This window comes from Pelecanus crispus, chromosome 3, assembly GCF_030463565.1.
Source record: "Pelecanus crispus isolate bPelCri1 chromosome 3, bPelCri1.pri, whole genome shotgun sequence".
NCBI classification, from domain to species: domain Eukaryota; kingdom Metazoa; phylum Chordata; class Aves; order Pelecaniformes; family Pelecanidae; genus Pelecanus; species Pelecanus crispus.
The window spans coordinates 25,125,136-25,152,869 of NC_134645.1; the positions used below are offsets into that span (position 1 = coordinate 25,125,136).

At 55.0% G+C, this 27,734-nt stretch overlaps 1 protein-coding gene across 1 annotated transcript in view; it reads right to left on the reverse strand.

Annotated features, from left to right (window-relative positions):
* Positions 1 to 27,734, reverse strand: part of PTK7 (protein tyrosine kinase 7 (inactive)) — a 39,524-nt gene that overhangs the window by 2,867 nt on the left and 8,923 nt on the right. The window contains exons 2-19 of the mRNA XM_075706937.1: positions 27,208 to 27,320; positions 20,138 to 20,268; positions 17,657 to 17,709; positions 17,184 to 17,308; positions 10,709 to 10,742; positions 9,920 to 10,213; positions 9,279 to 9,381; positions 8,631 to 8,821; positions 7,761 to 7,908; positions 6,626 to 6,756; positions 6,086 to 6,352; positions 5,736 to 5,869; positions 5,185 to 5,320; positions 4,936 to 5,055; positions 4,643 to 4,792; positions 4,215 to 4,365; positions 3,738 to 3,865; positions 3,244 to 3,447 (exon numbers count right to left, since the gene is read on the reverse strand). Of these exons, the coding sequence (XP_075563052.1) occupies positions 3,244 to 3,447; positions 3,738 to 3,865; positions 4,215 to 4,365; positions 4,643 to 4,792; positions 4,936 to 5,055; positions 5,185 to 5,320; positions 5,736 to 5,869; positions 6,086 to 6,352; positions 6,626 to 6,756; positions 7,761 to 7,908; positions 8,631 to 8,821; positions 9,279 to 9,381; positions 9,920 to 10,213; positions 10,709 to 10,742; positions 17,184 to 17,308; positions 17,657 to 17,709; positions 20,138 to 20,268; positions 27,208 to 27,320 (2,613 nt within the window). The remainder of the gene's footprint in view (positions 1 to 3,243; positions 3,448 to 3,737; positions 3,866 to 4,214; positions 4,366 to 4,642; positions 4,793 to 4,935; positions 5,056 to 5,184; positions 5,321 to 5,735; positions 5,870 to 6,085; positions 6,353 to 6,625; positions 6,757 to 7,760; positions 7,909 to 8,630; positions 8,822 to 9,278; positions 9,382 to 9,919; positions 10,214 to 10,708; positions 10,743 to 17,183; positions 17,309 to 17,656; positions 17,710 to 20,137; positions 20,269 to 27,207; positions 27,321 to 27,734) is intronic.

Below are 27,734 nucleotides of genomic sequence, written 5' to 3' on the forward strand. Positions count from 1 at the left end.
TGTATAGATAGCTGTATAGATAGCAAACCTTGATTTTGAACGCATTTACTGCTTGGATCAGACTTGGCACTAGGAAGCGGTACTTTCCATAAGCTGAAGGCAGGAGTTTGAATGTAAAGAGGGGCACAGCACCGAGCTAATGTGGCTGACGTGTGCAGCATCACCCTGCATTACTGTGCACACTCCATTTCAGCTAGTCCAGGAGCAAGCATTAAGGAAACACCTGGCCATGCAAAAGGATTTAATCACAAAATTAAAGACTTGATCCAACATGAGGTAACTCCGACAGGAATCCCACTGCCCATAACTTCCATCAAGGGGTATTATACAGCAGCGTGTGTATGTGCATGCTTACAATGCATGCGTACAAGAGAGGTACCAGCCCACCAGGACATCCTGAGCAGGTCTGGCCACGGATGACAGGGACCGTGGCTTTGTCACAGGTAGGCTTGGAGCTGTAAAGACTGAGATGTGTTGGTTTAAGAGCCATGGCTACTGGCAGCTGTCCTCTCTCACATGCTGGAGTAACATCTGCAGAAGACCATAGCGAAAAAGCACCATCTACCCTATAAATCAAAGCTCGATGCTACTTATGCTCTCCATGGTTTTATGCTAATTATTAGCAAGATTGTTTGACCCTGTGCTGTCTGCACTCATGACTGATAGTGTCTCAAGACTACAAGCTTGAAGCCAAGAGGATAATACTAGACGACTGCTGCAACTGTGCCAAGAAAATACCGAAGGCTGCAGAGTGAGTATGCTGCCACTGAGAGACAGCATCAGCGGGCAGCAACGACAGACACTTTCGAGAACAGACATCCCCATGTTTCACAGAGCTTTGACAGGATAGTTGCTAACAAAGGGACCACAAAAACAAACAGGAAGTTTAATTTATGTATCCAGCAGTCCAGAGGGGAACCAAGTGTAGAGGAGCTGCCTGCTTTGCCCACCTGCCTGTAACACCTGAGCATCTCCTGGAGAAAGAGACACAGCCATGCTAGCCTGGAGAAATTAGCACATGCCAACACAGAAATCAAATGCTCCCCTCAGTCCCCACAGCCGTTAACCTCCCCAAATGCTATGTCTGTGTTCACCCCAAAAAAGCAGCACAGTCAGACAGAGGGACACTGAGAGCAAGCACCCTTGTTACAGAGGGTGTGGCATACCAAGGACGTGACCTTGGAAGGTGACTGACTTGTTAGGAGTGCATTGATCCACAGGAAATCCATAGGAAGGATCCACTGCAAATCCACAGGAAGGTCAAATCTGTCTGGATCCTGAGGGCACTGGCAAAGTCAGCTGGTGGCCAGCCAGGGAGTACTTGTAGGTGCTGAGATACTTCAGGTCACCCAGCTAAAGAGGGACCACATCAAAAGGAGGAAGAGCCAAATCTTTGAAGACCATGGTGAAGGGGGTGACTCCACTGGAGCTGACAGCAAACACAAACCACTTCTCCAGAGAGGCTATGGAAGTACCAAAAAGGAGTGTAGACATCTGGGCAGCTGGGTCTGCTTGTAGCAGTGAGGATGCATCGCTCTGACAGCTAAAACTGGTTCCAAATGAAGGGGATAAGAGGAGGCAAACTCTGGCAGAATAAAAAGAAAAATATAATAAAGATAGGCCAAAATAAAAATCTGAGACCACCTCAAAAAAGATCAAAACAAATCCTTTCCCAGGAAGAGGATGCTGGCCAGAGCCTGTTGGCACAGGTGAGCTGCCTGCGACTTGTCCACAGGAAGAGCTCACAGTGGTGACAGCAGCAGAGCACAAAGCTGCAGAGATGCTCCTGCATCCCTGCTCCCAGAAGGTTCCCCACAGCCAGACTTTTCTGGAGGTCTGGCTCTGTTCAAAGTACCAATGCAAGAGGAAAAACAGGAGACAAACCCAGCGGTGATGTTTTGCCAGGACTTCACAGCAACCCCAACATGATCAGGATGTGGCTGTGTGCTGGAGAACTGGGAGGGGGAAGCACGATGTCTGCATTTACAGTGGGGTGGGGGGAGATTCAGGGAATTATAAGGGCAGCAAACTCAACTGCACCCCATCGCTTACAAGTCCTCCCTGGTATCGGTGATGCAAGGACAACCACAACATCAGGAGAAAGAGTTGAAACAGCTTTTGGAAATGAAAATGATGCTCCCAGAGATCTCTGAAGGAATCACGTAGCTCATGCACAATGGGGACCCCGTTTAGTCTATTTGAGGGTCTCATGGAAACAGCTGTTAAAAAGCAGCTCAGCTGCACAGGATAGAAGGGAACATCCTCCAATGGACACACAGAAGGTAGGAACCCGGGTAGTACAACATGCTGCCAACATAGAAGGGGTGCTGCTGTTTGCCAAAACTGCCAGCTTAGCTAGCAGCAAAGGTACAGGCCAGCTGTGGCCAGCTGTAGAGGGACACGGAGCACTGGGAGGTGCAGCCAGAGATACATGAGGCCTGGGGAAAGCAACCCCGACGTCCCATCCACAGCCCTGAGCTGCCTGCTCTCTCTCCAGAGCGAGCTCTGTGGACAGGGAACTGAAGCCAGTGGCACAGCTGGGAACAGGACACAGCACAGCTGTGTCACTCTGCAAAGCTGCGTGCACCAAGTCCTGTCTGGGGCTCCCCATCTCAGAAAGGCAATAGTGCAACCAGAAAAGGCACTCGCAGGAACGATCAGACATACAGAAGAGCTGCGTCTTCCAGTGCAGAGCCGACAGGTGACAAGCTTGAAAAGCAAAGAGATAGTTTTTAGATAACCTGTTATGCTCCAGAAGTCCTTGTTGGAGGATGCTGTAGATGCTCAGAGCTTATATGGGTTTCAGAGATAACAGGGTGAGTTCACAGCAGAGTTCAGGGCTGTTCAGTGAAAAGTCTTCCCTCTAGCACCAGGAGCTGCTGAACTGTGATCTGAACAAGCCGGCAGAGTACTACTATTTCATTACATTGCAATAGGGATACTCCCCTCCCCTTAGCAAAGGGTGTACGTGATGCCATGTACAGGTGCTGGAAAGCAGGAGCGACACATAACTCAGCAGAGGTGGCCACGACATGGGGCTGGGATGCAGGTTTCACACTAACTTGCCTATTTCTCACCAGGCAGCAGGTCTCTGCCACCAGCCATAGCCAGAACCAAGAGTGAAAGACTCCAAAGGTAAGGAGTCATCCCCTGTTCCCTGGGAGCTCCCTGCCCCTCAGCCCCTCCAGACCAGGGGTAGGGGGCTGGCAGTGAAGCCCTCACCCTGAGGGGTGCCAGCCTCACCATTCAGACACTCCATTTCGGGCTCCTCGCCCTCCGGGTGCTTCTTCAGCCTCTTTGCTTTTCTCCGCTTCTTACAGTAGAACATCAGCCCCAGCACGATAATAATGTAGGCAACAGCTGCCCCCACTGAAAGCCCAATGGTCTGGATCATCTTGTAGGGTGTGTGGCTGCCAGGTCCCTCATCCTCTTCTGCTGCCGGCTTGTCTGTGGGGCAGAGAACACCGAACTCATGAGGGTGCAGAGGGATTTCCCAAATCCTGCTTGGGAATGTGCTAGAGGAATGAGAAAAGACCCCCTGCAGCTGTGGCCACCTCCTTGTCCAGTCACAGAATGCTGGGCACAGCACACTGCACTGCATCCCAATAGGGATGGCTGCCGTGACTCCCTAGCAGGCATGACTTCACATGCAGCACCCACCAGTGGGGCCAGAAGCAAGGTCTAGAGCTGCTGGGGATACCAGGAGGTCAGATCCCAACGCTGGGCATCTCCCTTACCTACGACGTATAGGAAGGCCTCGCGGTGCTTGATGTTGCAGCTGTTGCCGGCGATACAGGTGTATTTTCCAGAGTCCTCGGTGGTGACGTCGTAAATCACCAGGGAGCCATTGGGCATGATCTGAATCCTGCCAACCACACAGAGACCTTTGCAAGCACCGGAGGGCAGAGGCAGGCTTGGGGCACCCGCAGCCCCGTCTCCCCAGGATGCCTCAGCCTCAGCCCCTTGTCCCCAGTGCAACCATCTTGAATCTCAGGCTGTGCAACGCTCAAGAACAAACGGTTGCAGATCAGCTGCAGCTTGGCAGGCAGAAAGGGTAACCCTGGGGCCAGAAGAGTCCAGGCACTGGGACACGGAGACAAGTGACTGTGTTCCCCCCAAGCTGGGAACCCGAGACCACACCATTGGCAGCCGCACGCTGAGTAGGCACAGCACCATGCTGCACTACATTTCAGTTTGGAATGTAGGCTGTGTACCTGGGCACGAGCTTGCCGGGATCCAAAATCTTGTCCTTCCCTTTCCACTGGATGTGCGGCACGGGGTCCCCCTCTGCCTGGCACTGGAACATGGCTGTGTGCCCCTGGTACACCGTTGTGGGCTCTGGCTCTAGCTTGAAGGTGACGTAAACTGAAGGCAGAGAGGCCGACACGAACGCTGTCAGCTCCTGGGAACGGTGCTGACCTCCCAAAAGGGAGCAGGGCCAGCACTGGCACAGTGGCACATGCCCTCTCAGGCTGTATGCACAGCGCTGACAAACCAGACACTCAAGTGCCACGGGACAGAGCTCGGGGTCAGGCCAGACATTCCTCTCTCTGCAGAGGCATGCCAGTTGGGTGCCACCCAGGCAAACCTACTGCAAGGCCAGCACAGCAGGAAACCCACCCGCCTGCCGCAGAGCCCTCACCTGCTACCACGAGCTGCACAGTGGCACGGATCTCGCCCTGCGGGCTGTTGGAGGCGATGCACGTGTAATTCCCTGAGTCGCTCCTGCTCACCTTGTGGAAGGACAAGATGCCGGCATTGTGGCTGACGTGGGATGGCAGGCTGCTCCCATCTGCAGGACGCAAGAACAGGGATGCAGCAGTCACGCATGAAGCACTGTGCCACACGGCAGCTTCCCAGGCAGCCGCAGCACCGCTGCTTCGTTCCTGGGACCCCAGGTGAGAAACAGACATATTGCATCCAAGTCCCCCTTACCTGTTTTAGTCCACTGGATGGTGGGTTTTTCCCGACCTGTGGCTGAGCAGGACACTGTAACCTCCTTATCAAACTCCATGCACTGCAGCGGCTGGGGTGGCGGGGTGAACTTCAGCTTCTCTGCAAGGGACAGATGTACTGTTAGGTCCCCCCCAGCTGGAGGCACCGGAGCTGGGGGTATCATGCCTGCACCCTGCCAAGCAAAAGAGCTCCCCACAAGGGGAGGATGTGGAGTGCTTGTCAGCATACCTAGCACGTGCACCCGTGCGTATCCCTCGATGCTGCCTGCTGGCGTGCTGCTCACGCACTTGTACGTGGTCCCATCATATACCTCCACGTTGTTGATGCGCAGTGTCCCATTCTCAGAGATCTCAAACCGTGAGTCCTGCCCAGAGGGAGGGAGAGAGCGGGGCAGAAATGACACTGTCACCAGCCCTGGGCTCAGACCTTGGTTGTGGCACTCCTGGCACTCCACACACCCACACCATGCCTCAGATAGAGACAGCCCTGCTGAGACCCACGTGGAGAACTGAGGCAAGCTGCAGTGACATCTCTCTGAGGGACATCTCCCTTGTCACTGCCCCAAAAGCACAGGGCTGGCTGCCAGACAAATGGCTAGAGACAACTGTACACCCATACACCAGTAGGATGGAGATGGTGCCAGGAACACGGCCAGAGTGGGGGTGACAGGGATGCTGGGCATAGGAACAGGGCGAGAAACAGCAGCAGCAGAGGAAGGAGCTGAGCAGGTACCTGGCAGAAGTACCCGTGAGTGGCAGGGGCTTGCCCCATTGCCTCACCTCAGAGATGGAGACGCCGTTGCGGTACCACGTGACAGTGGGTTTCAGGGAGGCCTTGCTGAGGCAGTGCAGGTATCCCGGCTTGCTCTCCTCCAGCTGGCTGTCCTTGGGCATCTCCACCCACTTGGGTATCGCTGGGCACAGAGGCAAGGGGTTATGCAGGGCCGCTCACCACCCCTCTGGCCAGCACCAGTGCAGACCAGACAGGCAGTGTGCAGCCAGCCGTGGGGCCCTGCAGCCCAGCCATGAGAGATGTGCCTCTCTGTATCAGCAAGGTAATGCACCAGCCCACCCCAATCCCCTATCCAGCCCCCTTCTCTGCTCCCAGCCCTTCTCGGAAAGCTGCCTACTAGCCACAGTGATGTTCAGCTCCTGTTTCTTCTCTCCAGCCTTGTTGGCAGCATGGCATGTGTAGGTCCCTGCATCCGCCTCAGTGGTACTGGTGAAAATGAGCTGCTCTGCCTCTTGGTACACCCTGCCAGCAGTAGGAATTCGTTCCTGGTTCCTCTCCCACCAGACCTGGGGCGTGGGTATGCCTCGTGGGGCAGGGCAGGACACACGGTGCCCCTGGTTCACCTTCAACACCTCTGGGGAGAAGGGTGCCATTTCTTCAATCTCTGGGAGGAGCAATAGACAGCAGGGCTCAAACAGGGCAGGAATGGGTAGCCAACCTACCAGCATCACCATCCCCATGGGAAGGCACCAGCCGAAGGAGAAAGCACACAAGCTATTACTGCTCCCCTCATCCAGGCAGCAAGGCTGAGCCATTTCACAGATAAACCAAGCAGTTCTCCATGTACTGACCCATCGCTACATTGTCACATAGCTCCAGAGTGACACTGCAACTCTGGGACCCACTGCCCACCCTGCCACCAGCCCCAGGACCTCACCTGCTAGCCGCAGAGTCGCCTTCAGCACAAGAGCTTTCCCCCTCTGCCCATGGCCAACGCACTTATAGACACCGGTGCTGCGAGCCTTCACCTGGGTGATCAGCAGGGAGCCATTGGCGAACACGGTGGTCCTGGGCACGTGGGGAGAGGCAGGGCTCAGTGGGCATCTCTGCAGGACATGGGCCAGAGCCCCAGCCCCGTGATGTCCTACATGAGCCCATGAAACCAAGAGGGAGACTCTGCGCCAAGACAAAGCTTCACAGCACGGGGGGAGCGGCACATGTAAACGAGGAGATGGTGGGACACATGCTTCATGGAGGCAATGAGCTAATAGGAGTCTCCTTCTTGGAGAAGAGCTGGCTCCCACCAAAAGATGCATCACCACACCAGGCCAGCTCTGAAAGCTGGCACAGCTGGAAAGGGGGCAGGGGGCACAAGGTGGCGCCCGGGAGCTGCCAGGCCACTGGGCACCCGGCACCCAGATAGCACCGCTTGCCTTGCACAGCCCGGCTGAGACATCCCGGGCTCCAGGATCACCGTCCACAGGCAGCCTGGGCTGAGAGATGTCCCCAGCTCTGGGGACTGCCCCATGCATAGGTGTCTGGGGCTCAGAAATATTCCTGGCTCTGGGGATCGCCATGCACTGGTGTCTGGAGGTGCAAGACAGTGATGGACCCAGTGGTTGCTGTGCAGATGTTGGGGGCTGGGAGGTGTCCCTGAGTCTGGCGACCACCATCTGCGGGCATCTGGTACTGGGACACATCCCTGATTCTGGGAATTGTCCTAAGTAGGTGTCCGGGGCTTGAGCTGTCCCTGGCTCCACAAAAGGACGTCTGGGGCTCTGAGACATCCCTAACTCTGGGGATCATCATGTGTGGGCATCTAAGACTGGCAGCCCCACAGACTCATTTGAGGACAAACTGCTTGCTGAGACCTATGCAGATAAAGGCCATGCACAAGTACCAAGGCCCTGCTAAACCCAAGCCAACCAAGCTGAGAAACCAATCCCAATGGCCAGCCTGATGTTGAATGCTTGCCCTCGGGCACGGCCAGGGTTTGGCCTCTCTCTGTTGCTTCTGGAACATGGTGCCCCCTCTCCTCCCAGCCCTGCCCACATCACCGGGGTCCCTATTACTTGGATCTGTTGGTGATGGGGCTGTCTTCAAAGAGCCACTCCTGCGTGGGCGGGGGCACGGCTGTAAACTGGCAGTCAAACATGGCCTCTTCGTTCTTGGTCACGATGAGGTCCTGCGGGACGATGACCGCCTGAGGAAAGCTTTCATCTGCAATGGCAGAGACCACAGGAGGGTGAGAAGAGCAGAGCGGCCTGTGGTGTCCCTTCACCAGTGCTCTGGGGGAAACTCGATAAAGAGCTGGGCACAGCCTGTGAGCACACTGCGGGCCCGACGGAGGCAGACATGCCGGCACGGCTGCAGTTACGCAGCCAGAGCCCAGGACTGCATGCGGTAGCTGCTCTGGGGAAAGCCCCTTCTGCTTCCAGCAATGCCCTGACCAACCCTGGGTTCCTAGCAAACAGATCAAACCTGTCACTGGACTGCAAATCCCCTTTTCCAATTCCAAATACCTCCCTAAGGTCAACATCTCCTGCCCCCCCAGGGCCTTGCCTCCAAAGGCCAACGGGGCGTCTCACCCACAGGGCACCGCAGTGGCACTGGTATTAGCAAAACCAGCAGCACCTACAGCCTCCAGGGTCCAAACTTTGTTGAAGGAGGGGAGGACCCTGGTGCTCCAGAACCAGAAGACGACAGCATAGACCTGCTCCAGAAAGATGCAGGGGCAAATTAACACCTGTAGACAGGGTAGGGTTCAAACCCGGCCAGGCGTGTCAGGCCTGTCTCTGGCCAGAGGCTTTGCACAGGGAAAGTCACAGCAGCCTGACGCTTCCCCTGCAGCCTGGCCCCCTGCCCTGCAGCAGAGGGGAGGCTCTTAGCAGAGCAGTAAAACAGCCAAGCCCCCAGCCCCGAGCAGCTGGGACACAACTCACCGATGATATTCAGCGTGAAGTTGTTCTGGCTGCAAACGAAGCCGACAGCACTGCGGGCACAGCAGTAGTAGAGACCGTTGTCGTCGGGGCTGGCGTTCTGCAGGGTCAGTGTTCGCTCCTTGTTGCTGACAGAATAGGTGCTGCGGCCATCGGGGAGGGGGCTACCGTCCCGAAACCACTGCCACGTGGGGCTGCAAGACAGGGGCAAGAGGGTGACCGGGTGCAGGGCACCGGCAGGGCTCCCCAGAGAGCACGTGTGCGGAGAAGACAGCCCAGAGATGGCCCATTTCCCTGGCTCTCCGTCCCCACTGCTGGCCCCAACACAGACACGAAGCCATGAGACATGCAGCCAAGTGGACGGGACATGACTGGAAAGCAACGGAGAGTGACCGCAGCACACCAAGCAGCTCAGCGACCGGACTGTGACAGCCCGTCCTTACTGTGCTCCTTGCTACGCGGCTCTGAGGAAGCCGTTTGCCTTCTCCGCCGGTGCTCAGCCACAGGCTCAATCCTGCCTTTCGCCTTCCCTAGACTCTACTGAATCCTCGCAGGAGAGAGGAGAGAGAGACAGAGAGAGAGGGGAAGAGCACGCAGCGAAGGTGCAGGGGGACCCCTGGCAGGGTCCACTCCTCGGGAGGCAACCCTTACCGCGGGTGGCCGTCGATGTGACACCGCAGCACCACTGTGGAGGAGGGCTGGATCTCAGCTACGCTGGCCGGCTGCTTCAGCACCACACTGCCTGTCTCAATCCCTGTGGGATCGAAGAATATCAACACAGCTGACTCTCCAAACCTACAGAGCCCAGGTGGATGCCGACTCCGTAATAACCGGAGCGGGCAGGAAGGGCACAAGCATGCTTAGGGACGCATGAGCCCTCAAGCCAACATGGAGTAAAGGGACACCCACCCTGCAAATGCCCCACTTTGCCCTGCGTAGCTGTTCTCTGAGGGGGCTCTGAAAGGGTCTGCAGTGCTTAGGACACACTTGGTGCAGTAACATCCCCGTTTCATATATACAGATGGGGAAGGCGGCAGGAGAAAGCATCTCTGACAGCCTTGGGGACATCAGAGGTTACAAGCGGCCCAGGGGGCACGGAGGACATGGTAGCTGGAGAGGAATCCTACTCGCACAGTTCATGCTGTCTGATCCCTGTCTGACCACATGCATTAGCAGGCAGCATGGCAAAGCTGTTTCCAGTCTCGGGCCCTCCCAAGAGAGTGCTTTGCCCTGTCCACGGTGGGCAGCACCAGGCTGCGGCATGTGCCTGGCTGCCCTCACCCCACACTCACACTTGATATTGAAAGATGCATTGGCTGTGCGGGCCTCCTCCCCGGTGAGCAAGTTCCTCGCTACACACTGGAAGTCCCCGGCATCCCGGTGCCGATCGACAGCAGCAAACTGGAGGTTGCTGCCTTCCTTGAAGCGCTGCTCCGTGTCCTGAACGGGGAGCCCATTCTGCAGCCATTCAAACTCCACATCCGCTGGCTCCTTCACCTCACAGCGGAGGATGGCGCTGCGGCCATGCAGGGCATCCTGAGAGTACGGCGCCTTGGTGAAAAGGATCACTGCCCGAGTCCCCACAGCTGCAAGACAGAAAAAGGAGGGCACATATAGAGCACGGGGATGGGATGAAGGGAGTAGGTAAGCACGTGCTGTTCTCAAGGGTCTCCAGGCAGCCGAAACCGCCATGTTAGGAGAAACATACCCCAAAGTACATCTGCCAAAAACAATCCCCGATGGGGAAGTTTAGACAGATCTGTGCTCAGATTCCAGCACAGCTGCTTTAAGGCTGTCTCTCCAGCAATCACTGCAACAGGGCTGCCTGAGCTTGCCACAAGCCAAGGAGAGCCCTCTGCTCCCTGGGGCGAGGGGCATTTGGAGGGAGCTCTTGTGACCCGCTGCCGAGTGCCGCGCTTTCAGCCTGCACAGAGAGGTGTCTCGCAGTGTACGGGCTGGGAAGTCAGTCACCAAAGCATTGGAGAGCAAGCAGCTTCCTCAGCAGTTCAGATGTTTCTTTGAGCTCCTCTTGTCCTTGCTTTTGGGACACGTCCTAAGTCCCACCCATGCATCAAGACTGCCCCAGATCAGAAGCGCCCGCAGACTGTTTACAGGCTTTCCTCAAAGCTTCTCTCCTTGGGATCATGTCTCCATCTCACCTCTACATCCTCAGAAATTACCAGAAGAAAACTGGTCTGGAACAAGAACTGCCGGAGCACAGCACAGGAGGATGCAGCAGTGACACCCCAAGCTTGTGCTGGGGATTCAGCCCACTTGCAAGTAGGAGCAGAAACAAGAAACTGTAATGGTTGACCCCAGGGTCTGATAGCAGCCGTGGGGTGGCTCTGGAGGGCTGGAAGCATCTCTCTGCAGTGGTGGAAAAGCCAAAGAATCCTCCTCCATACACTAACCCCCACCCAAAAGCTCAGGGTCCCGGGGACAGAGCAGCCAGCGCTTCCCTGGGCATTGCCTGACGTGGCTGCTGAGGGACCGTGCTAGCTTATTCCTAAATCTGGCTGCTGCCTGGCCGCAGCCAGCCATGCAGGCGCTCTGCTCCGGTTACCAGCTGGCCACAGAAAGGAAAGCAGACAAAGGGCAATTCAGCACACGCCGATTGCTGTTGGGCTCTGTTGCCAGCACCATGCTCTGCAGGGAAAAAGGCCAACCCAGGCAGATTTTGAGCATCTTAGAAGCAATCTCTCATGAAGGCAAACAAGAAAGTGGTCAAAACGGTGCGTTCCCACCACTGCAAGGAAAATGGCTTCAGAACGTGGTTGCTTGGACAAGTTACATGAACAGGATCCAAGCCCAGCTGAAGGGCACTTCCTCTTTGGAGGCTCAGCCTGCTCTTTGTACAAAAGCCTGGTAAAGGGACACAATTTGACAGGACAGCTCAGTCATCCAGAGCTAAGGGTAAGGGATCCTATTCTGAAGGGGATGTTTTGAAGGGGGCATCTAGATCATCACATTCCAGAAAGCCTGAAGAGCCCTCTCCATGTTGGAAAGCCTTTGGAGCCTGCTGCGTGGTGCAAGCGCCAAGCAAAGCTTCTCCTGCCTGCAGCCACTCATGGGCACCCCAGAGCCAGCCACACATTTCCAGCACGGCTAGCCTGAGCTCTCCCGCTCACAGCGACAGCGAGGCATAGACACAGGCACTCATCCAGCACTGCTGCTCCCCGGGATGAGGCTCCAGTCTCCCAGCTCCAAGCACATGTCAGCCAGGAGCAGGAGCACCTCGGCCTGTGTCTGCTAACACCCTCTGTCCAGACAGGGAGAGCAACGAAGTCCTCCCACTGTGAAAACCACAGAAGCCTCTTCCCCAAGACACTGGGGGAGACAAGGTAGTAGTCCAGAGCCCAGAGGTCTTTCCTGCCTGCAGCCTTTGCAAGATGGGACTGTGGGTTCAATTCTAATTTTCAGCCACCCCAAAGAAGCCACCGGGAAGGGGGCAGCAAGGAATTGGGAGGTCACAGGAACAGCACTGCACAACGACTAGGGTCTAGGATGTGGACCTCATTGCAGCCTGGCCTTCTGCCTTCAGCACCCAATTGTGCCACTGACCTTGGTGTGCAGGCAACATTGCCAGGGGACTGTCCCCAGCCAGGTTAGGTCCCACAGCTCCTGCGTGGACGTCACTTGTCAACTGCACTCACAGCATTTAAGGCCACCAGAAGCAGCCACAGACTGACCCCTGTGGCCTAAATGACAGAGCTGCAGACAGTGCCTGAAGTCCTGTCTCCTGGGTCTCATATTGAGCTAAGCTCCATCAGCATACTGTGCTCCAAGGGTCAGCCTGTCCAGTGAAGTTTCCATCGTCAGCTACCGTGCACCTCCCCAAAAGGTAGGGACTATCCATCAGTCTGTGACAGTTGTCTCATCGACACCACAAGATGAACACATGCCCCAGGGCGACACAATGTGTGAGAACATGTGTTCTTACCTAGGTACACACATCTAGCTCCCCGCACATCGGATCTGTCTCACCAAGAGCACTCAGCAGGGTAGCAAACACGGCTATGCGCTCAACAGCACAACAGCTCCAGAGTATCAGGAGCTGAGCTCATGCCAAAACAGGCTGCTGGGACAGACAGGCAGGAGCAAAGGGGAACAGGACAGTCAAATCCACTCAGGTTTGAACCTACAAGAGCTGGGTCTGTCCTTTTCCACAGATATGCTTCAGGGCACCAAGGCATGTGTCCATCAAACCATACCTGTATGGTACAAAATGCGTGCAAGGCAGCAGTGTGCATTAGGAGAGCTCATGAAGGAGCTGGACTGGTTCTCCTCTTGGGGTCTCAGCATCCCAAAACCTTTCACAGTCTACCAGTCATGCTAGTGCTGGAGTTAGTGATGAGGCACCTCCCTCTGAAGGTGTAGGCCATTACGGTATTAAGACATTATATTTTAAATTAGGTGTGCTTCTAGCATTAAATCATCAGCATTAGCAGTATAACACTAAACAGCAGCAGAACTGCTTTCGCCCCATCACTGCCAGCACAATTGCATTTCACTCAGTGCTGGTCAGCTGAGAACTTCAGCAGCCTCATCACATGGATCCTGCTGCCTCAGCATCCCCCATGTCCAGGCAGGACATGGCTCTCTGGACAGGGGACATGATGACGGCTGGTCACAAGCTCCACATGGGAAGCAGGGATTTTACAAGGTGTCAGGAAACAGTGGGATTCAGCTCCCCAGTGAAACAGGAGAAACTATTTATGTCCTGATCTTCCATCCCGGGGAAACAGACACAACCATTTCAGCTCAAGCGAGATCCCTGTGATGAACGTCTCATGAGCCCAAGTGCCAAAGCAAACTGGGATAAATAAGTGTTAAAGTGCTTATTGCATAAACTTGTGTTTTGTTTTGACAATAGCATCCAAGATGCCATGGATGGACTAGCTGCACATGCTGGAAACCATTGTCCTAACCATGTATCAGATTTGGGCTGCAAGGAAAGACCAGTAGCAGCTAGATTTGGTCCAGACATTTTGGGGTAGAAGACATCAGAAGCCCAGAGCTGGACACAGCTTTTCACAGTACTCTAAACACAGAGCACCAGGGCCCAGTGTTCGGAGATGGGAAGCGCTGCACTTGCCCATAAAAGTTGTACAGCCCTGGTCCAGGAAATGGTTGCAGTCAGCAGGGCTCATGCATCCCCTTCACCTCATCTGGGCTTTTGGGACAGAGGCTCAAGAAAGCTGTCCAAGCAGAGGGCTGTCTGTGTGGGATGCCATTATGCCAGAGTTTGGGTAAAACCTTTATAAAGCCAACAGACATCACCACCTGTACTGAACGAAGAACAAAATGCCTCTGCTTGTTCCACTCACCCAGCTAGAAGACATCCCAGCACCACTGCGTGGCAGAGCCATGGTCATGCATGGCTTAGCCACTGGAGGCTGCCAGAACTGCCCAAGCTGGCAGATGAGAGAGCTCTTGCAGCACCTGGTAGAGACCAAAGACGAGCCCTGCTCAGTTTGACTGGACACCTTCACAACAGCATGTTTTCTGCTGTGGTTTCATGAGCTAATCTGGGCTGGGCTGCATTGCTAGGAGCTGCTGAAAGAAGCAAAATGACTCTTTCTCTTCCCTTAGTGAGAGCCACCCCAAAAAATACCCAGTGACACCAAGTTTGTTGGAAGTCAGCTTAGGAAGCCCAAGCCAGTGCAGAGCTCTCCCCTAGTAACACAGCTGGGCCAGCCACAGTCCCGCAAAGCCAATGCCAAGCAGCAATCCAAATGTGTGCGCTGGCAAACACCCGCTCTCTGCATATGTATGTGACACAAGCCACCCCTGGCTGGGAGAAAAAGAAACCCTCAACACATGTTTCTGGCCTAAAATGATTTCAACTGTGGCTACAGAAAGCTTTTCAGGAAAGCTTCAGCCAGATTAGATACACATCTGAAATGCACCACACTTGAAAACACCCAGTGGTGTTTTACCCAAAGGATATTTAATTGAAATGCAAACCCCTCCTGTTGAGGTAATAGATGAAGGTTAAGTGAATTGTGTAGGGAAGTCGCACTGGTACCTACAGGTCCCCAGGGTATCATTCCCACACACCAGAGAGCAAATCATCTGCAGGGAAGGAACAGGCACCAGCAGGACGCACAAGGACGGAGAGAAGAGGAGGCTCAGATCACATCCTGGCTCGGCGAGCATACTTACAGCAAAGATCTGAATACAGGAAGACAGTATCCGTCATGCAGAGGTATCCCCCTGCTCAAAACTAATTTCATTTATTTAAGGATGCAAATAGCTTCCCAGGAAAAACACTCACGCTAACACCTACATTGCCAGCCTGAATTTCTACCAACTGTATCTCAATTCACCATTTGGGCTTGGGATGTCCCCAGGACTCGGCCACGGCAGCCTCCTCCAAAGGCCACAGTGAGCTGAGCATGTGCAGAGCATTTCAGGGTGACAAATAAAAGCAGCAAAGCTGCATCCAGGACAGACTTTGTGAGCAATCCTATGAAGTTAGTCACTGCTGCCTAAAGCTCTGCAGAGCAAGTTTTCAATCCTATGAGCTTGCCAGGGAGCAAAGGGCTCTCCATACCTTGGGCAAAGGAGACCCAGCCCCATGGTAGCCAACCCCCTTGAGTGCTGCCACAGCATTACTGCAGCGATTTGGCAGCAGACTGCAGCACAGCCTGGGAATGGCTTTGGTTTGGGGTCATTCTCCAGAGCTAGAAAAGTGAGAGCCATCAATGTTGCTGTTTTCATCAGCCAGAGCTGCACGAAAATGCACCGAAAGAGTAATTAGGATCTGAGGGAGCCATGGCAGAGCTGGGGGCTCGCACTGGGAAATTGGGGCTGAAGTTTTGGGGGACCTCACATCCCTGTTCCCACCTGGGCAGCACTGGGTTTGGCACATCCTGGGCACGGAGACATTGTAGGGCTCTTGGGGAAGGAGGCGGCAGCAAACTGCCCAGCCACGCGTCTCAGTGCTCACCTCTGAGGCTGGACACCGTCCTCCAACGCTGTGCCGTGGAGACAGCTGGGCAACGGGCAATGAACCTATGGACTGCAGACCCCTGTGGGGTGCCGGCTTTTGGAAACATGGGAGACACAGCCAGAAAATGCATGGGGTGGTAGGACTTGCCCCTGGGGGATCAGCCATCTCTAAGGCTATATTTAGAGCTGCAGCCAACAAGAGGGTCTGTGGCCCTGGCGCAGCCTGGTCAGGCCTGGCAGTGAAAGCACCCAGCCCACCTCCCGCACCACACCAAGAGGCCTGAGAGCACCACGGATGCTGCCTAGTGCGTCCCTGCCATGGCAGCCAGCCCCAGCCTCCATGCCCATCCTTCAGGCTGCAAGGGCACGGGGCAGCATTACAAGCCAGGCCTCGACCCGAGCCAGGTTTTCCATCCGTCACTTAACGTGTCAGTGCCAGTCCCACACGAGCGCGCTCGCCTGGGGACACTCCAGTAGCCCAACCCCATCTGGGTGCCGCAGAGCAGCTGTGGAAGCTGGGGAGACCAGGCAGCACATCTCCTGCTCTGCCTGACAGGCCGAGTCGCCTACATCTTGAAGCAATCCAAAAATCATTGTCTCCTTGCCTAACGACATCGCTTGGGAATGCAGCCTCAACCACAAGGCCTTCAGCTGCTGCACAGCCCCCAATCCCTGCTGTCTCCGCAGCCGTCTCACTCACCTACAGCCATGTTGGGGAAGCAATAGGCAAGTTAGCTGGCGGCGGTGTGTGCCGCAGCATGGCAGCCCCCCGCCCGCCCGGGGCACTTGCACCGAGCGGCAGCCGTGGAGGAAAGAAAGCCGGCACACATCTCATAAGGCGACAGATAGCCTCGGCAGGCGTTTGCCATGGCTGCAGTGCCAGCAGAGCCAGAAGCACGCTGCAGTGCTCCACATCCCCAGCCCCATGGGACATCCATGCTCCCCTCAACCCCAAGCCACCCATCCCCAGGCATGCCCAGTGCCCAGCTCCTGGGCACCTCCTCACTGAGCTAGAAGAGCTCTGGACAGAGGACAGAAAAAGCAAAGGAAAGGATCCATTTTGCTCTGTACCCAAAAGAGCCTAGGTTACCAACCTCTTGAGACACCACAGCTGATGCAAGGATATGAGTAATCCCAAAGCTACTTGCAACCAAACAAGGAATTAAAAGCATGGGAATGGGATTTGGGAGAGGGCTTTGTGCAAGTTTAAGGTTTCCTGGTTTGGAAAGGAAGCCCAGCACTGTGGGGTTTCTGCAGCTTGTAGCACAAGCCCCACTCTCCAGCCAGGTCCCAGGAGCGTTATTCTGCAGACTTGCTTCCAGGGGCACTTCAGCAAAGTTCACCCTGGCTCAACTCATAGCCAGATGTGCAAGCCAGCTCCTTTAACGCTCTGCATCTGGAACAGCAGATGAGAGGAGCTGCAACTCATCTGCAGTGCCCAGGGCAGCAAAGCCCAGAGCACCCAAACTGCGTCCCTCCTCCCCAAAGGGGAACCCATCCTCCTCCTCTTCTCCCCTGCCAGCAGGAGCCCTGGATCTACCCCAGCTGTGGAGGGGAACAGCTGGCTTACAGGAAACAAATACAATGAAGACCCACAGGTACCAGGATGCAACGGAAGGAGCTAGCTGCAAAAACTGGCACAGCCAGCTCCGCCAAGGAGTTCTTCTGGCAGAGGGCGCAGCTGGCCAGTGTCTGTTCTGGCCTCTCAGAGAGGGCCTCAAATGCTCCTGTGCCAGAGCAGGGGAGCTCCCAGCTGCCCCAGCTCCACTGTGGAGCCAGTGCTGCTGGAGATGCACAACTAGCTTGCAAATCTCAGCCCTGAGGTGGGAGCTGGATGTATTTATACCACCAGCTCAGCACCTAACTAGACAGAGAGCTTGGTAACACGCTGCTAAACATTTGTTCCCTGTCTGTTTTCTTTAACAGTTAGCAAAGATGCCATCTTCCCTAGGAAGGCACTGCTGCAGCACACAAGTGGGAAGCCTGCTCTCCCTGGCTCCCCAAACCTGCGGGGCCCTTTGCGACATCCAAGGGGCAAGGAGCACAGCAGCTCACCTGGGGAAGGCCCTGGGTACCTTGCAGCAAGCACACAGTGCGCTTTCCTGCAGAGAGGAGGCCGGGGATACAGCTGGGAGAGAGGAGGGTGACCTGGTCAAAGATGCCCTAGCCCCCACCACTAACTTTAGGTGGGAAGCGGGAGCAGCCCTAGTCCATTGTTTTGAAGCTGCCATTGCATCCCTCAGCAGCATGCTTAGCTGCTGCTAACCCCAAACAAAACCAGCAACCTAGGGCACAGCTACGAAGACCACCTGGCTCCCTGCAAGCTCAGGGACAGAGCTAAGGGCCACAAGAAAGGCAGCCCTTGAAGAAAAACAGCATCAAACCTCAGCAGAAGGGACTAAGAAGCTCACAGTCAGGTCCCATGCCTAAAGGAGTTTAACATGGGATGGACACGGACAGCCCCAAACATGGGACTGATTTATTGCCATGTTCTCTGGGAAAGACAACGGGCCACAGCAGAAGTCTGGTGCCAAAGGCAGCCACAGGCGTATTTTCAGAAAAGACCATGACCTGTGCTCCATCCCAAGGCCACAAAAGGCACAGAGGGGATTGTGTTAGGGTTTGGGGTCCTGGACTCTCACAGGTTTCAATAACACATTCGCAGAAAGCATTATCAAACAGGTCGTGTCTTTAGGAGCAATTTATTAAACATCGTCTGCAGGCAACAATTCCTTCTGTTCCCAAGTCCTTGGGAATGGCTCCAATGCTGGGGCTTTGCTTTTAGATGCTCTTTGGATCAAAGAGCAGCAGACTCTGCGTTCAAGTCCCAGCTTGCTTCCGAAGGCTGGGCACTCACATCACTGGGCTGGAGCATCCCGAGCTTGCTGGTCCAGAGGAAGCACTGAGCCCCCTGTGAGAACAAGGCTCCACTCACTGCAGGCAGGTTTAACTCCTGATGTGCTGGGTGTACACTCCTCACCAGCAGCTTAGCCCATGCAGGCCTGGCAGCAGTTCCTACAAGGCAACAAGCTCCGGACACCAAAGTGCTGCTAATGCTCAGGACTGCAACTCTCAACTGACAGCCTTTCCTTTCTGCTGCAGCCAGGCACAGCGTGCACAGCCCCATTGTCCCTATGCCATCTGGACCCCAATGGACTCCACATATCCCTCCTTTTCTCTCTCTTCCCCACCCACAATCATCATGCCAAGCTGTCAGCAGCACTTCTTTGCTTGCCTGCAGTGCCCAGGCTCCTTCCAACCCAGCCTCCGCTGCAAACAGCCACGTCTGCAGAGAAGCAAGCCAGCCCTCCCCAGGCCAGGGGAGCCACAAAGAGCAGCACGCAGTAAAACCAATCGCCGGGCCTCTCGTCCTGCCCTCTCTGCCGTCACTGGACCAGCCAAGCACTTAGTACCTTGATCCCACCTCCCGCTCCCCGTCCATCCGCTGCAGCCCAGAGGATGCAGGCTGCCACAGAGCAAGTAACGCACGCCAGCATCTGCTCTTTGTCCTTGCGAGGCTCTCGGTGAGCACAGGGCCCCATACAGACCTCCCATTCATGGCTCGAGCAAGCCATATGTTTCCTGGCACAGTTCATTATGAACATGCTCCTATAAAAGCAGATTTTTGGCATGCCAGGACTGGGAACAACACATGGGTCAGCTTTTCCTCCCCTCCTGGTCACAAACACAGAGCCAGCAGGCTCATTTGCACCAGCTGAAGCTGTAGAAGCAGGCAAGAAAAATCATGAATGCTTAATAACACAAGCAACCCCCCTGCCTTGCAGGTCGGTCCCTATAGCCACATAAAGCAGCTGCTCGGAGCACGCCTGCTCCACACACAGCCTATTCCACTGCTTAGCAGATACCACGGAAACAGCAGCCAAGCCAAACACCCAGAGAGATTTGCATCTCCAAATGATTTCCAGCCAGCATGTTCCTCTGTGCAAGAGGTTCCAGTTGAGAAAGCCTCTCAGACGGGTAGAGTTGCAATAAACCACTCTCTCCCACCAGGCCAGATGGAAATGGTTTGATGCAGGCAAGGCGCTCTGAACACGGCAGGCTTGGTCTGATCGAGCCCAACATCTGGAAAGTCTTTGGGCACCCATCATATAAGCCTTTTAAAACTATGTTGTTTCCCATTCCACTTATAGTAAAAACAGAAACTCATTCTGCGCCCAGGAAAAAAATCCTATTTGAGTCCCCAGCACAACTGCATGGGTACAAAACAGCACTTCCAAGAAATGCTCAGCTAGAGTGGCTTTGGCTTTATGAGCCAGGAGGAACTGCACCAGCACCTAGAAGCTCCAGGTCTGGGGTAAACACAGCATGGTCATACTGGGTTGGATCAAGATGATGAGGGACTTGGGAAAACACCACCTATTTGCCCCCGCAGTTGTACCACACACCTGGATCCAACAGCCCTGCTCTGAGTGCGTGGGTCTGCTCAGACAACCACCGAGCCTCTCCCTTTCGCGGCGGTTTGCTCCGGACTTGCAGGAGACACGACGCCTGCACACCACCACTTCACGCCAGTTGCTGCCACGCAGGCCACGCACCTAGTTCTTCTCCGCGTGTTCCATGGAGGGCCACATCGAATCCGCCTGTAGTGCCAGCCATTTGCATCCATGAGCAAAATTTCAATTGCAAAGAACCCAGATACGCAACCTTCCATGTGGAATTTACTGATCTAGAGGAGAAGCAACCCAGGATGAAAGTAGGCACAGAGGCATCTGCTTATCCCACAGCACTTGGCTGCTTCGCTTGGGTCCCAAGTGGAAACTGCGGAGCTGGTCCACTCTTTCCTCACCTCCACCCCTGCGTGCCAATGCAAGATTACATCTGCTCAGGCCCTGGCCACCCTCACAGACCCCACCAGGAGCCCTGTGACGTAGGGCAGATGCAAGCCCTTGTTTGGAAACACCTCGGCTGCTGGCCTACCAGTGAGTGACAATTGCTCTGCAGCCTGAGCTTGGACTGCAGCCTGAGCTTGCCCACAGCACCTCTCTCCACTGCCCTCTGCATGGAGGGGTGCTTTTATACACAGGCTCCAAGCAAGCCTCGAGAAGCCGACTCTGCCCTTCAAACCAGGCTTTAGAATTAAAAAAAGAAAAGCCGCAACCACTTAGCACAATTCCCATTAGCCTCCCCAGAACTGTTCAGAGAGGCTGCAAGCTGTGGGGGATTTTCTCCCCCGTGGTTCGCAACCCTCCCTGCCCTTCCAGGCCCAGGATCCCATACTTGGGAACGGCTAAGCCCAATTTCTGAGCAATTATCGCAAGAAACCAGAACAAAGCCACTGGGGTTTGAACACTGTAAATCAATTGCTGGAGCAAATGCTGAGGCAGTGCTTGCAGTAACGCGCTGGGGTGCAGCTGTCCATGGGAAGAGCTCGCTGCCACACACAGCGGGGAGGTGCCTGCAGCCTCCATTGCGCACAGCCCCAGTCCCGAAGCAGGCAGGAACTGCTCACACATGTGCTGCAGGAGAACAGACCAGAGTAACTGAGAAAAAGGCTCAGCCCAAGGACAGTGAGCCCAGGTACCCAGCTGCAGACTCCTGATGGCTGCCAGCACGTGCCAGGATACCCAGGCTACCCTGGCACTGACCTCACTCACCCCAAGCTCTTCTGAGTTTGGGGCTTCCCTGCCTCTGTTCCTCATGCTGCCCATCCTGCTTCCCCAGCACAGACCCTGTGAATCCCAGCCCCCTCCCCAGCCACACACCCCTCAGGCTTGCTTCCTCCGAGACCATCCCAAGCTCAGGTTCATAACTCTGCCATAGGAGTTCTGCAGCCTCCACAGCTCCCTGCCTTCCTCCTTGCACCAGCAGCAAGCAGCGACTCTGCTTTCCTTTGTGCTCAAAGCCGGGCAGCAGGGTAAGAGAAGAGCCACCCCAAAGCAACATGGCACGATAATGTCTGCAGTCGGGGAGAGGGCAGTGGTGGAGAGCGAGGTCCATGGCATTTCCCACTGCACGAGCTAACTGCTGCTCTGGCAATGAGCAAGAACAGCAACACGGGTGCCACTCTGCAGCCACAGAGCGATAGGAACATTACGGGAGGTTCCTCCTCATTCCCAAGCAGAGCAGGGCGGCTGCCAACCAATGCCCACCGCAGGCTTACTTGGGCCTGGTGGGACAGCCACCATGCTGTGCAGTTTGTTTCCAAGGCTAAGGGATTCGCTAGTGGTCTTTAGGGTATGGAGGATGCGTCTGGGCTGAACTGCTAGCTGTGCCTTTGCCCAGTCTCTCCTGACATCTCAGCCCCTTGCTCAAACAGGGGAAAGCTGGAGCAAGCCAGGGAAGTCCCAGTGGTAGCCAAGATCCTTGACTCTCTGCAACAGCTGGGGCTGCTGAACCAGAACAACTGGCCTTGGCCCTGCGGGAGGCCCCCACCTGTGCTGGGAGCAGGTCGACCCCGCTCTGAGCCACGCTCTGCGACAGGGCTGAGCCGCGCTCCTGGCATCCGCTGCAAGAGGAGGCACAAGCATCTCTGGGGGGACACACCTGGTCCCAGGGAAAGGATGCCATTCTGACGGGCCACTGAGGCAACTGGGTGGACCCAGGCCCCTAAGAGAAGCCCATGTACCCCTCCTGAGCCCCCACACCAGAGAACTAGCCCAAGCCATGAGCGCAGTGCTGGGGTGGTGCAGCTGGGACAGCAGTATGGCAGAGACAGCCACCAGATCACAGCTTCTCCTGCCCAAACACCCAGGGCACAGGCGCATGCTAGCAGCTGTCTGCACCACGCAGCCTCTGGCTTGTGGAGAAGAAAGCTTGCTTTGGTCGGGCAGGTGGGCCCGTGCCTGCTTGCTGAGCAGCGCAGGCAGTGGTGGCCATGGGATCCCCAGGAAGGCCAGGACAATATCTCGGTGGCAGACAGACAGAGGAACAAGTGAGACAAGAAGGCCACGAGCCCAGCGCAGGAGCTGGGAATCCTGCTGGCTCAATTAAACCATCTTTAATGGTGCGTCAGCCAAAGGCTCCCAAGCAGACATCGCCAGCTGCGTTGCCAAGCCCCAGTGAGAAACACAAATGCCTCGAGGGTGACTCAGCACCAGCGACAGGCTTGCTGCACCCACCGGTCCTGCCAACCGACTCTCCCAGGCTTGCTCAGAGCCCTTGAGCAATTCCCTGGCTTCCTCAAAAACACTGATTTATAGCTGACGTGTGCTACTAGCAGCACATGGCAGGCTGGAGACGCGGCTGATCTGGAGGACGAGCTCTCTGGCTGGCACAGCAAGGGTATTGCACTTTTCTCCCACGAAAGGAACACGGCAGAGAGCGGAGCCAGGATGAGCTGCGTGCTCCCTGTGCAGTGGCCTCGAAGGACGATGCTTCCCCCGCAATTTAAGCAAAGGGCACGTGAGAACGCAAGGTCTTCGCCAAGCAAAGCCCCTTTGGTGGCAGAGGAGAGCCCAGGTGGTGTTGAACAGCCAGGGAGGTCCTGCCAGCGAGGAAGAGCTGCGACAGGGCTGGCTCATGGCTCAGCGCTCCTTGCCCCGGGGCTGGAGGCGAGACCCTGCAGCAATGAGGCCGCGTTGCTTCACCCACAAGGTCCGTGTGGCTGAGAACTCATCCCGTGGTAGCTGGGGTGGGCACCTCCGAGTACCACACGAGTGCTCACCACTACATCCTCGTGGCCCTTCACTCAGGCTGAGGGCTGACGTCGCTCCTGCCATCCCAAGCCCAGCCAAGAGGGAATCCTCCACAACAGCGCTGTGTGTGCGGAGGGAGCCCCTGGCCAGGGCTTCACGTTTTTCCTGTTCCAGCTGAAACACCGTTCCAGGAGATGATGGGAAAAACCAGAACAAGCTCAATAAAGCTGCCTGGCGCTTCCCTTCAGCAAACAGGAGCCCCAGCCAGCCCAGAGAATGGAAACTCAGGCTGCAGAGACAAAAGAGGGAGGTGGGGGGAGGGGGGGAGGAGGCCAGGGCAAGGGAAGCAGTGTGAGGAGAAGCAGCACGCACGCACGAGGCCTCCAACCAAAGCCACAAAGCCAGCTGCTTCATCAACACACCGTCAGAGAAGACAAGGCTGCTGCTCAGAGCCGGCTCCTCTCCGTGCAGCGAGGCCGTCGGATCAGCGCCCGAGCCAAGGCTGCACTGGGCATGGCACACTCCTGCCGGCAAGCCTTCCTTGCTGTCCCAGGACTGTTTGCTGGAGAATGAAGCAGATTTGGCACTGAAGCTGCTCGAGTGAGCTGCTTCTCTGCATGCTGTCACCAAACCCACTGGAAGGAGGAACCCCCCTGCCCCAGTACCACTCAAACCTGCGCTGGCTCTCGGATGTGCTTGGTCAGGATGTCTTACAGATCTTGCTTTCTGAGGGGGCCAGGAGGGAGGGTTACAACCTTACCCGGCAGACCCCAAGCCAGACATGGCTCACCAGCTAGCTCCACACACACCCTGAGAGCAACAGAGCAGGGACAGCAGCTGGGGGGGCCGACGGGGGGAGAGAGGGTGCAGACAAGAACTCACATCTACAGCAGCACAAGTACCCTTGGCATCCCCCTCTCCATTTTGCCGACAGCTATACGTTTACACTATCTGCAGGGACTTCAAGCCCACCCATAAGCAACCCTCCAGCCCCGAGGAGGACTCCGAGAGCTGGGGACAAAGGGACAGCTGCGCTCCTGAGCTTTGCGTGCAAGGAAGCAGACAGGGAGCTTATTTATCTCCCAAGCCCTGCTCTGGGATAAATATTTTAAATCTCTCTCCAGGTCATAGCGCTATATTTACAGCTAAGTTTCCCTTAGTTATCTGCCTGTAGAGGCTCAGATGATTTGCCACGAAGCCAGGAAGATCCAGCTGGCCAAGCTCTCCAGACAGCTTACAGCTCATGGAAGAAATGGTTCATCCAGTGCCATAGTCTTAAAAATGACATCCATGCCACGGCAACTGCTGCAGGGATTCAGTTGTGCACCCCTGCATGCAGCTGCCTCTGCATGGCCCACCCATAAGCATACATCCAGCCACTCTGCCTTCCCAGGAGCAAGGGGATGGCACATGCAGCACTACATGGTGGGCAATCCTGCAGCCGTACTCCCCACAGAGCAAGGCTGTGCCGTGGGTCCAGCTCGAGGTGAGCGAGTCTCTGGAGCATCCTGCTTCGCCACTTGGTTTGCTGCAGGTTCTACCTGTTTGCTCCCCTCCCGTAGGAAGGGAAGAAACTCCCAGGAAAGGTGCTCCCAACAACACACACCAGCTTTTCCTAGCAGCCACCATGGTGCTGCAAGAGAAAAATTGCCCCATGCATCCAGCAGTGCCAGAGACAAGTGGAGCTGCCAAAAGGCATAGAGGCTACACCTGAAATAGGCCTCACTCCACTAGCTCCATTGGTGCCTCTCCTATTTATATGGGCTCTACACTGCTGGGTTTTGACCTCTGCCTGCATCTGAAGCTTGCATAGGATGGACTGGTTGCCCAGGCTTCTCTCTGAGTTCGTATCATTTCTGTGCCACCCTCACGAGTGTTTCAGGAACACCAGTTAATACTGCTGGCTGTGCATTGCATCAGTCTATGCAGCACCGCCTTCCTCCTGGCTACAAAGCATCATCCACAACTCCCCATATCTGTCTCCAACCACACCCTACAGGTCTGCAGATTTCATCCAGCTCCTTCTCTTTTCATTGAGGGAAAGCTGAAGACCATCCCCATTTCACAATCACCATTTATGGTTGTGCAGGGCAGCACTGCTGTCCAACTACAGCCCAGGACCTGCCTCCTCGAATACTGTGTCCAGTTTTGGGCCCCTCACTACAAGAAAGACATTGAGGTGCTGGAGCATGTCCAGAGAAGGGCAACGAAGCTGATGAAGGGTCTGGAGCACAGGCCTTATGAGGAGCGGCTGAGGGAACTGGGGCTGTTTAGCCTCGAGAAGAGGAGGCTGAGGGGAGACCTTATCGCTCTCTACAACTACCTGAAAGGAGGTTGTAGTGAGGTGGGTGTTGGTCTCTTCTCCCACGTAGTTAGCGATAGGACAAGAGGAAATGGCTTTAAGTTGCGTCAAGGGAGGTTTAGATTGGACATTAGGAAAAATTTCTTCGCAGAAAGAGTGGTCAAGCATTGGAACAGGCTGCCCAGAGAGGTGGTGGAGTCACCATCCCTGGAGGCGTTCAAAAAATGCGTAGACGCAGCACCTTGGGACATGGTTTAGTGGGCATGGTGGTGTTGGGTTGATGGTTGGACTGATGATTCTGAGAGATCCTTTCCAATCTTAATGATTCCTAGTTTTTACTTTCATTAAAAAATAATCCAGCCACCAAGCCAGGAAACATGAAATTAATTATTACTCTACCCTTAACTGGTTTAGTGGTGGACTTGGTAGTGTTAGGTTAATGGTGGGACTTGATGGTCTTAAAGGTCTTTTCCAACCTAAACGATTCTATGATTCCTGGGGGAAACACCACCAGGGAGGCTGGACCTGCAGTATCACCTCTGACAGCAAAGAGGGCACAGAAAGGAACAGTTCCTTATTTATTTTCATTAGAGCCATTTATGAATCTATATTAAAAGCCACAAAAATAGGAAAATAGACAGAGAAGCTAGTATTTCCTCTGCTCATGCAATATTAATTAAAAGGTAGCTTCTCTGAGACATTGCTACGTTACCTCTCAGCTAAAAATGGAGAAAAGTCACTGAGTGGGAAGAATATGCAAGCAGGGCACTTTCTAGAATACTTTTACAAATCGATAACTAGGCAGAATGCTTGCTACGGATAGATCTAATGCAAAGCCCCAGTGACAAATTAAAGAAAAGCTCAGGTATAACGGACTTGCAGAGACAGAAATTCATACTAACCAAATCTCCTTGAAAAACAAGTGCTTTTCTCAATAGCAGCAGGACAGCTGATTCCCTATGTATCTGGAGAACAAATAATTCTTACTGGACGGCCGCTAATCCACCAGTGGAAGAGCATCAGGACATCCTAGGCAACCAAATGCCAAGGAAGCAGACAAACAGTGGCAACAGACACCCAGCAACCAGGTCCTGAAGAGTAAGAAGTAGTGCTGAGCAATCTGAAGGTGCCTGGCTGCTCACTGTGGCCGCTTGGCCATCCAGGTAAAATGGATTGGTCCATCAAATCCATGGCATGTCTTTGTCTGCACGGGAGCCACACAGGAGAGCGTCTCCAGCCAGCGAGAGGCAGGGCCAAATCCCAGCAAGGCCACGGGAACACAGTACGACACGGAAGGATGCTGAGCACGACACTTGTTTCCTGGGTGCTTATTTTCTTGCCAAAATGTTAACCATTCAGATTAATAGTTTCTGCTTCAGGCCATGTGGTTTTGAGACTTTCCTTAGCTGAGTGGGAGAATTCTTATCAAAAAAGTCTCAGATTTCCAAGAACCACCTGAACATCTCAGCAGCTCTGCTCTGATTTCTCACCACCTGTCCTGAACTGGGAGCCTGGCTCAAGGAGACAAGAGCAATCTCAAGGTGGGATGAGGAAGCCACAGCCACACCTGGCAAAACAGCAGTGCTCAGTGCCAAGCATCAGAGAGAAGCCGAGCAACAGGAAAAGTCCGAGAAGGGGACATGTGGCATGCCATCAGGGGGTCTGGACACAGGAGAGAAACCAGGAAAAGGGGAGACCGGAGGCACAACTGGAAACGGAACAGCTGCACCTGGGCCAGAACAACAAGGTGGCAGGGCCGAGGCAGGACCTGGGCAGAAGGGTCAATGTTGCTGTACCAGGTGAGACCCCAGCAAGCAGCTCCTCCACTTCTGCATCTGAAGGCTGCAAGCACACACAACATGCAGGAAGAGCCATCAGGAGCTAACTCAGCAGAGAAAAATCACATGTGCTGCCTTCGTAGCTCAGCTGTTGCTTGGAATATGGTGGATAAACATCTGTTCAAACCTGGCTGGAGGAAAGGGTGATCTCAAGACACCTAGATAGGAACAAAGAATTACGCCAAGTAACTCACAGGAAGCTCCGTTTTCTTTGGTCCAAGACAATCTGCACAATTCTTCAACTGCTGAAGGAGACCTTCCGTGTTGGCAGGGCAGCTGCAGACGCAACTGAACGACTTGTCCTCAGCGGTACAAACCCATCTATGCTCCCACGGAAGGTTTGGGACAGCTGGATGCGCTGCCCTGCATAGCACCCTACAAGACTCTGGTTTTATCTTCTCTGATCTTGTCTTTGCTG